Source organism: Crocuta crocuta, unplaced genomic scaffold (genome assembly GCF_008692635.1).
Source record: "Crocuta crocuta isolate KB4526 unplaced genomic scaffold, BGI_CrCroc_1.0 scaffold267, whole genome shotgun sequence".
Taxonomy (NCBI): domain Eukaryota; kingdom Metazoa; phylum Chordata; class Mammalia; order Carnivora; family Hyaenidae; genus Crocuta; species Crocuta crocuta.
Window position 1 is genome coordinate 2,000,134 of NW_027531899.1, and position 10,231 is coordinate 2,010,364.

The window sequence follows — 10,231 nt, forward strand, 5'->3', positions numbered from 1 at the left end:
CCACTCTCCTGGAAGTGCCAGGACCCTGGCTGGGTGGGGAAGGGCAGGCAGGACTTGGGGTGGAGAAGAAAGGAGGGAAGAAGGGTGTGCCGGGTGTGTGGAACAGCACGAGCAAAGGCTTGGAGGCAGCCCCAAGAAAAAGCTGCACTCAAGCCACTGTGGGCAGGGGGTGGGCTATGAGACCAGGGACAGAGACTTAATGGGTCCGACCACCTTTGCACAGCCCTCCATCCCAAGGAACGCCTCGGCCAGAGCCTTATCAACCCTGGCAACTGTACCTGTCCCGACTCTACCTCTGGGTATTTCAACCACAGGGTAGCAGGTGCTGGTGAGGCAGGGATCTCTAGTCAGGGCACCAGTGACCCTGGCCCTGTCCACTCTCAACTCCTGCCTAGACCCTGCATCAGCCTCCTCACTGTCTCCCTGCCCCTGCCCTGCCCTGCCCTCCCCCACCCTCCCCTACACACACAGCAGGAGGGAGCCTGGGAACACTGGAGTCTGATCAGGCCCTCCTTTGCTCAGAACCTTCTCACAGGCTCCATCTCACTCAAGAGTGGAAGCCAACCCCTCCCTGCGATTCATGAGGCTCTCATCACCTCCCTGCCCTATCTCCTCCCACGTCCCCTCACTCATGGCTCCTCACATGCAGCGGGTCATCCCTGATGACCCAGAGATCTCTCAGGTCTCTGTTCAGGCCTCTTCAGAGACCTTCTCCAACCGTCCCGTAACACCCTCCTTTCTAACATAGGACATTTCTTTTTTTTTTTTTTTAAATGTTTTATTTATTTCTAGGAGAGAGAGACAGCGTGAGCAGGGGAGGGTCAGAGAGAGAGGGAGTCACAGACCGAAACAGGCTCCAGGCTCCGAGCTGGCAGTCAGCACAGAGCCCGACGCGGGGCTCAAACCCACAAACCGCGAGATCATGACCTAAGCGAAAGTCGGAAAGTCGGACGCTTAACCGACTAAGCCACCCAGGCGCCCCTAACATAGGACATTTCATTTTCTTCTTCACACTGATAACTCTCCAGAAATTATTTTATGTATTTATCTGCTGATCACTTCCCTGGTGGCCTGAATCCATAAGAAAAATCTAGCCATGTTGTTAATCATTACACCCCCATGATGTAATGATTAAAAAAAAAAAAAAGAATCTGACCCATTGGAGGTGTTGAATGGCCAGATAAAGGTATTATTATCACACTTTTACAGGTAAGGAGAAATTTGTGGAGTGAAACTGTCTGGCCAGGGTCACACTCTACAAACTTGTTGCTAGCATTCATGGAGCCCTCTCTATGAACCAGGCACTGTGCTAAGTGGCTCTTGCATATTGAATCATTTTGTCAAGTGGGTGTGATCATTATTGCATCCTTGTCAGGGATGAGGAAACTTTAGGGGCGCCTGGGTGGCTCAGCCGGTTGAGCGTCCGACTTCGGTTCAGGGCATGATCTCACAGTTCGTGAGTTCGAGCCCACGTCAGGCTCTGTGCTGACAGCTCAGAGCCTGGAGCCTGCTTCGGATTCTGTGTCTCCCTCTCTCTCTGACCCTCCCCTGCTCTCTCTCTCTCTCAGAAATAAATAAAACATTAAAAAATAAAAAAATAAAAAAGGATGAGGAAACTTTGGTACAGGGGAGTAAGTGATTTGCCAGAGATCACACAGTTATTAGGTGGCAGAGCTGGGATTTGAACACAGGCAGCCCGGCTCCAGAGCCTTCAGTATTAACTGTCGTGATACACATCCTCCAAGGAAATGTTAAGTCAATGGCAGATTCAGACCCAGGCCTGCTGCCACCAAAAATTCACTTCTAGGCCACAACTCTCTACTGTCCACAAAAAGCTTACTTGAACCAAAACAATCTTGGAAAAGAACGACAAAGTTGGAGGACTCAAACTTCCTGATTTAAAAACTTACTACAAACCTACAGTAATCAAGACCATGTGGGGGCGCCTGGGTGGCTTAGTCAGTTGAGCATCTGACTTTCGCTTAGGTCATGATCTTGCGGTACGTGGGTTCGAGCCCCGCGTTGGGCTCTGTGCTGACTGCCAGCTCAGAGCCTGGAGCCTGTTTCAGAGTCTGTGTCTCCATCTCTCTCTGACCCTCCCCTGCTTACGCTGTCTCTCTCTCTCTCTCTCTCCTAGAAATAAATAAAAATATTAAAAAAAAAAAGACCATGTGATACTAGTGTATGGACAGATACATAGAGCAATGGAATAGAATTATACCCAGAAATAAACCTTTAGAGTTATAGCCAAGCGACTTCTGACAACGGTGTGGAGACAACTCATTTATATATGTGCTTGTGAGATAACTGGATATCCATGCAAAAGTTGGACCCCTACCTCACGTCATGCACAAAAATTAACTCAAATGGATAGACTTAAATGTAAGAGCTAAAACGAAAAAACTCTTGGAACATGTGAGTAAATCTTCATGACCGAGGCATAGACTTCCTAGACAATACCAAAAGCACACACAACACAAGAAAATTCTGATAAATGGGGCTTTATCAAGGTTAAAAACTTTGGTGCTATCTTATGGAATGTGAATTATATCTCAATAAACAAAACCTTTGTGCTTTAAAGGACACCATTCAGGGGTGCCTGGGTGGCTCAGTCTGTTAAGCGTCTGACTTCGGCTCAGGTCATGATCTCATGGTTCGTGGGTTTGAGCCCTGTGTCAGGCTCTGTGCTGACAGCTAGCTCAGAGCCTGGAGCCTGTTTTGGATTGTATATCTCCCTCTCTCTCTGACCCTCCCCTGCTCACTCTCTCTCTCTCTCTCAGAAATAAATAAAACATTAAAAAAAAAAGACACCATCAAGAAAGTAAAAAGACAATCCATATGGTGTGACAGAATATTTATAAAGCATACATCTGATAAGGAACTAGTATCCAGAATACACAGAGAAATTTTACAATGCAACAATAAAAAGCCAAATAACCCAGTTTGGCACAGAATTTGAATAGATATTTCTCCAAAGAAGGTAGATAAGTGGCCAGGGAGCATAGGAAAAGATGTTCAACATCAGTAGTTATGAGGGTAATGCAAATCAAAACCACAATGAGATACTCTCTCATACCCATCTCTTTTGGCTCTAGGGTTGGTGAAGATGTAGAGTCTGGAACCCTCAAACATTGCTGATGGGAATGTAAAATGGGATGTTTGAAAAACAATCAGGCAGTCCCTCAGAAGTTAAACAGTTATCATTCAATCCAGCAAGAGAACTGAAAACATACATCCACAAAAACTTGTACACTCATGGTTACAAAAGTATTATTCATAATTGCCAAAAAAAGATAGAGAACTCAGATATCTATCAATTCATGGGTAAACAAAATGTAGCACATCCTTACAATGAAATATTATTCAGCCATAGAAAGGAAATACTGATACAGGCTATAGCAGCGGTGAGCCTTGAAAACATGTGGAGTGAAAGAAGCAAGATACAAAAAATTACCTATTGTACCACTCCGTTGATATTTAATGTCCCGAACAAGTAAATTCATAGGAACAGAAAGTAGGTTAGTGATCTCCAGAGGCTGGAGGATAGAGGTACGGGGTTTCTTTTTAGGGTGGTGAATGTGTTCTGAAATTAGATAATGGTAATGGTTGTACAACTTTGTTAATATACTAAAACCTACTGAATTGTATACCTTAAAATCGTGAATTTTATGTGAGTTACATCTCAATTTTTTTTAACGGAAAGAAGAAGAAGCAGCAGCAGCAGCAGCAGCAGCAGCAGCTTTAGTGCCAGTACTATGTGTGCCTGGTGGGATACTGGGAATCTTCTTGAATCCTTAGTGTCCCCAGGGTCTGGTGGTGCCACCAGTATTAAAATGTTACGGACTGGGGAAACTGAGCCAACACAGAATAAGCTCACCCCCCAACTGCACTCACTCACCTCTGCACCGCAGGAGTAGTTGATCTTTAGGTAGTATGGGAAGCCCATGTATTTCTGCAAGAAGAAGTTGGGCAAATGTCCAGAGCCCAGTGGGGTGCGGATCCATGACCTCTCCCATTCACCTGACCCCAGTCCCCTCACCTCGTTCTGGTCGATGGGTGCATCCACCAGCAGGCTGAACACATTGTCCAGCGGCCTCAGGGGCTCTAGATCGAAAAAACGGTCGCTCGTGCCGTCCTTGCCTACCGTATTGAACTTGACCAGAACAACCTGCCAGGTGCACTCCTGGATATCCTCCTCCGCCCATAGCCTCCACGGTGCCAATAGCACCGCCAGTAGTGCCCACAGCGCCCGCAGGACTCGGAGTTTCCTCCACGCAGGGCCAGCAGCGTACATCGCGGGGCAGCACGCAACGTGGCTCGAACCTAGAGAATGCGGGGGTCAACACCCGCCAGCAAGACTGCGCCCGAAAGCCGTCTTCTGAGATCCTACCACGCTTCTGAGCTTCCCCCGGCACCTGCTCCTGGCCCCACCCCTGCTCTTTCTCCTGGCCCCGCCCCTGCTCTTGCTTCGGGCCCCGCCCCTGCCCTTGCTTCGGGCCCCGCCCCTGCTCTTGCTTCGGGCTCCGTTTATACTCCAGACTTCGCCACTGACCAAGATGCGGCATCTGCTCCTATTCTGAGTCCCACCTCCACTGTAAGTCCAGGTCCCTCCTCTACTGTTGCTCCTGGACACGCCCCTGCTCCTGGTTTCGCCTCGCCTCCTCGCTTCACCCCTTAACCCTGCCCCGTAGTTGTTCTCTGCTCGGCCTCTGCTCTGCATACGGCACCTACTCTTCACCGGGTCTCGGTGTCTGTTTCTGACTTTGGTGGTGCCCCACCTACTTTCTCCAGTCCCGCTGCTCCTTCTGGTCGTGCACCTGCACTTGCACTTGCACCTGATTTCGCCCCTACTTTTTGCCCCGCCCCCCCACATCTCTTCGCATGTCCTCTTTCTCCTGGCCCGGGCCCTGCCCCGGTGCCGGGTCCTGTATCTAGTCTCTCCCTTCTCGGGATCTCGGGCCCAAGCCTCCCCCACGCCACGCCCCTTTCCCTGGCCCCGCCCCTGTTTCTCGTCTGTAGCTTGCTCCTCTCTCTGCTTCCCCGCCCGGTCGCGCCCCTGTTCCTCGACCCGTCCTAGTTCTTCGACCCGCCCTGTCGCCTGGTCCACCCAGAGCTGTTCTTCTCCAGCCTGCCCCTCGCACCGCCCCCTCCTAGAACCACATCCATTCCCCTTAGAGACCCTCTCTTTGCCTCGGGATCTCTCCTTGCCACCGGCCTTCCCTTCGCTCTGCGCCTTCTCGTGGCCCTGCACCTTTTTCTCGGTCCACTCCAGCGTTATGTTGTCGGTCGGCCCTTTCTCTAACCTCACCTTCCCCCCGAGATGCGACACCTTTACACTCCACTGTCTCTTTTCACGACCCTTTTCCATGCCCTAGACAGCCNTACCAGTCACTTAGTTAAAACCGGTCAACCGTCACTTGGCCGCTCCAGTCCCGCCCCTCTTGCCCGGTTTCAAAATGGCCGCCCACACTTCCACAACCTACTTCCGCCTTTCAAGGGACCTGCTGGCCGCCAGCGCCTGTCTCCACGGTAACGCTTGTCGACTTAGTGGCGCGGTGAAAGCTGGGCTCAACACCCTGGTAAACGAGGCCTGGAGGGCTGAGGGTGCTGGAGACCAGAGTGTGATAGGAAGGTTTTCAGGGAGTTCCTACTGGTTATTCTAGTAGCCCTCACTCGTCTTCTGCGCAACCGGGCCTTTGTATAAATAACACGTGGAGAGTGCCTGGCAGAAATAAATTCAATAGATAATAATTTTCCTTTGTATTCTGACGCCTAACAGTTAAGGACTCAGACCATGACTTTCTGATGAACTGCAAAGCTGACTTTGCCCTAAATGCATGGTTTTCAGACTTTAGCATGCATTAGACTCGCCGGAAGAGCTTGTTAAAACAGGTTGTTGGGCTCCACCCCCCCAGAGTTTGATTCAGTAGGTCTGAGATGAGGCTCGAGAATTGGTATTTCTGGCAAGTTTTCTGGTGATGCCGATCCTGATGGTTTAGGGACCACACCCTGTGAAACAGCACTCTAAGCCCAGCCTTCCTTGTCTCCCCAGGGCCTCAGGGAAATAGCCAGTTGGTTTCCAGATGGCTGCATAATTTCATCCCTGCTGTTCTTCCTATCCAGCCCATCTCTGTTCTCCCTACAGACCTATGTCCTCTACAGGCCAGTGTCACAGAGGGACTTGAATGTCCTTGATCAGCCTGCTCTCTCTCCTCCAGACTGCGTTCCTCGCAGTAGCACCGTCTGGAACACTACTCCCTACTTTGTCACTGGCTGATCACTTTCCTTCCCTGGGGTCTTGTCTGTAACATATGACCAGTCCCCAGCCCTCCTCTGACCACACTAGACCGTGGCTGCTTCCCAGTGAATCACAGGCTCCGTTAAGGCAAGACCTAGGGTCTTCTCCATCACTATCGTTCCCAACTCTGTCCAACACAGCACAGAATAGATGTTCTGTGTAAATGACAGCTGATGGAAGTCTATCCCCCACCTCCCCAGCCCCCCATGGCCATGGAGTGATTTCATCTGAGGGAAGAAGCTCGCCAGCTATGTGTCTGAGCCCTTCTACACTCATGAACAGTCACAGAGGCGTCGGTGTCCTCATGGCACCCCTCCCCGCCCCCTACCAGGAATGCAGCCCTACCAGGGGGAGGTTCCTGGGTTAGATCAGCATCACTTATGCCAGCAAAAGATTGGCAGCCACCCACATGTCCATTAGTGAGACGTTAGAGTAATTTATGGGATGTGTGTCCTAAAGGAGGCATTGCAGGTATGAAAAAAAGGACGTGAGACCTACTTGTATGTCTCGGGAATGATCTCCTAATTTTACTGGGTTGGTAATAAAAGCAAGGAGCACAAGTGAGACCAACGCTAGAAAAAGTATACAAGGACGCCTGGGTGGCTCAGTCGGTTAAGCATCCGACTTGGGCTCAGGTCATGATCTTCTGGTTCGTGAGTTCGAGCCCCACACTGAGCTCGCTGCTGTCAGCACAGAGCCTGCTTTGGATCCTGTCTGCCCCCTCTCTCTGCCCCTCCTCCGCTCGATCTCTCTCTCTCAAAATAAATAAATAAACTTTAAAAAGTATATAAAAGTTATGAATATATATAAATGTAACTTATATAATGTCAAAAAGGTGCAGAAATGAAGATAGTAATCATTAGTCAACAATTTATTGAGTACCAGACACTAGCCTAAGAGATTTACAGATATTAAATTGCTTAACTCTTTAAGAAGTCCATGAGGTAGGTGCTGTTATCATCCCATTTTACAGATTAGCAAACTCAGGCCCAAGGAGGTGAAATCACTTGCCCAAAGCGACAGAGCTTGGGAGTGACAGAGTTCAGACTTATACCCAGGGACTCTGCCTCTAAAGTCTGTAATTGTAACCACCTCATCTTCCTAGATACCACCTGAATGGAGTGAAGGAAAAAATGATGACACACATATATATGTACACACACATGTATACTGCTATTTGCCCAGAAGGCCTGAGAAATCAGTCAACACAGCGTGAGTACAGGAGAAAGGCTGACTTTCCACTCTACACTCTTTTGTACCTTTTGAATTTTTAGCCTGCCACCCCCCCACCCCCCCGTGTTTTGGATTGAACAGGACCTGTTTGTTTGTTTGTTTTTTCTTCCCTAGAGGAACCTGGAAACTGCCTCCCTCAGCCAGCTGCTGACTTTAACAGCAAGGTTGACCATGAGGAGCCAGGAAGCATGGGAGGCTGGCAAAGAGCTAGACAGTAGATGTTTTCTGGGCTCCTGTGGGACAAGGTGACCAAAACTTTGCTCAGATCTCAGTTTCTGGACTTCCTGTGTGACCTTGGGCAAGTTATTTAACCTCTCTGGGCCTCCTCAACTGTAAAATCCAGAAAATGGACCTAACAGAGTTGCTGAGAAGGTTAAATAAATTATGTGTCAAGAACTTGGAACAGTGCCCGGCACATAGTAAATCCTATGGGTTTTCTATTACTGTTATTAAAACGATCTTGTGTAACTTTTTAGCATGATTTGACAATGGTGAATTATCTTTAAATTTCTCTCATCTCTTACTGATTCTCCCTACCCTCCTGGTTTTCCTGCTTCTCTATGGGATTCCTTTTTCTGTCTCCTTTGTAAGCTCGTCTCTCTTGTGTGAGGACACCAGTTGAAAGGTCACTGCTTGGGGCGCCTGGATGGCTCAGTCCATTGAGCATCTGACTTTAGCTCAGGTCATGATCTCACGGCTCATGAATTCGAGCCCCTTATTGGGCTCTGTGAGGTCAGCGCAGAGCCTGCTTCAGATCCTCTGTCCCTCTCTCTCTGCCCCTCCTTTGCTCATACTCACTCTTTCAAAAACANTGGCTCATGAATTCGAGCCCCTTATTGGGCTCTGTGAGGTCAGCACAGAGCCTGCTTCAGATCCTCTGTCCCTCTCTCTCTGCCCCTCCTTTGCTCATACTCACTCTTTCAAAAACAAACATTAAAAAAAAAAAAAGTCACTGCTTGCCCTATGGAGCCTTTATGTTCTAGGAAAAGAAGCCCCTTTGGGTCATCTTCAGCCTCGAACTTCAGCCCCTGTTTGTTTCCATCCTGCCATCCGGACATCCCTTATGTAGTTCCCAACCTGCACAACTGTATGTGATGACCCTGACTGCCAGTTAACCAATGTCTGCCCATTCTACTTCTGCCTTTCTAATAGAAGCTCAGTGCAGGGCTCTTGGGTGGCTCAGTGGGTCAAGTGTCTGACTTCGGCTCAGGTCATGATCTCATGGTTTGTGAGTTTGAGCCCTGCCACCGGCTCTGTGCTGACAGCTCAGAGCCTGGAGCCTGCTTCAGATTCTTTGTCTCCCCCTCTCTGCCCCTCCCCTGCTCATGCTCTGCTCCCTCCCTCTCTCTCAAATATAAATAATTAAAAAAAAGATTAGAAGCCCAGTTTTGGGAAGCCCAGCCTCCAAACCAAAACCTCAGCCCCAGTGTGTTTCGGGTGGCAGAGGGAATCCTGGGGCATCCACGTGAATCATGGCGGCTCCATCACTCTGGCCAATGATTGGTTCAGGATGGGCATGTGAGCGAGCCAATTTCGGCCAATGAGATGGAGGAGGAAGTCTGCGGGGAGATGCATTGGGAAAAAGATTACCTTGCTTCCAAAAGGACAGTATGGGAGAGATGCCCCCTCTCTTTTTGCGCTAAAAATTATCGTGTCTGGTTGTGATACTTGGACCTGTGGCGGTCACTTTGGCGCCACGCGAAGAGCCCAAGTGGAGCCAAGCCTCGAGCTGAGGGCGGCCGAACCTAGAGCCGCGCACTGTCCCTTGCCCAGCTCTGGTGACGGGGAATAGAAATCATCTCATGGTTGCAGCCAGCGCTGGTCGGGATCTTGTTATCTGCGGCCCAAAACTTTCCTTACTTTTGTTTTTTTTAATGTTTCAAGTTTTTATTTAAATTCTAGTTGGTCATTATTAATTTCAGGAGTAGAATTCGTGATTCATCACTTTCGTATAACGCCCAGCGCTCATCCCAAGTGTTTCCTTACTGACACGAATATATAAAACCCCTAAGGCTGACTTCTCAAGGCGGGCCTTCTCTCTTCCCGCCCACAGCCGCCACACCCACACTCGGGGCCTCAGTTCCCCCATGTTTCCAGCCTCAACCACGCCCTGAGACTCTGCCCAGAGGTGCCTGTGACCTTCTGATGCCTTCCTCTGGACGTTCCTTTAGCCCCTCCCGCCCACCATGTTCCAAACAAGCCTCCGTGTCTTCCCCTCAAACCGGTTCTCTTCTCCCAGGTTCCCATCTCCAGGGCAGGCGACCATCCTGGGGCCTTTTCCTGTCCTTGTTCCTCCCAAGTCTGTAAGGTCTGCACGAGGCCTGTCCACTTGGCCTCCTGAGCATGACCTCACTGCCCCTCCTCCCTTTGCTCAGCCCTGCCCAGCCTCATCTCCAGCTCCGTCCCTGTCCCAGCCTCCCCTGTGCACCTGGCCTCGGTCTTCCCCCATCTGGTCTACCTCCACGCAGCAGCTAAAGCCCAAACCTAACCATAGCCCTCTGCCGCTCAAAATCCTTCCATGGCTCTCTAGTACCCTCAAGGAAGAGGCCAAGTTCCCAAGCTGGCCATTTAAGGATACTTAAGATGCACCCGTGTCCACAGCTCCGCTCTCTTTCCCCGTCACCCCCTCCTCCAGTCAAGTAAACCGGTTGCCATCAGATGTCAGAGGCTGACATCTGACATGCTTTCCTACCTCTAGAC

At 49.9% G+C, this 10,231-nt stretch overlaps 1 protein-coding gene and 1 long non-coding RNA gene across 2 annotated transcripts in view; one reads left to right on the forward strand and one right to left on the reverse strand.

The window, feature by feature from the left end:
• Positions 1-5,375, reverse strand: part of CATSPERG (catsper channel auxiliary subunit gamma) — a 26,960-nt gene extending 21,585 nt beyond the window's left edge. The window contains 3 exon segments of the mRNA XM_077773854.1: positions 3,899-3,952; positions 4,040-4,323; positions 4,912-5,375. Coding sequence (XP_077629980.1) covers positions 3,899-3,952; positions 4,040-4,323; positions 4,912-5,368 — 795 coding nt within the window. The 5' untranslated portion in view covers positions 5,369-5,375.
• Positions 4,508-8,005, forward strand: LOC144239695 (uncharacterized). The gene is made up of 3 exons (XR_013337469.1): positions 4,508-4,594; positions 7,404-7,510; positions 7,646-8,005. It is a non-coding gene; the product is annotated as an uncharacterized LOC144239695 (long non-coding RNA).
• Positions 8,006-10,231: the final 2,226 nt, after the last annotated feature.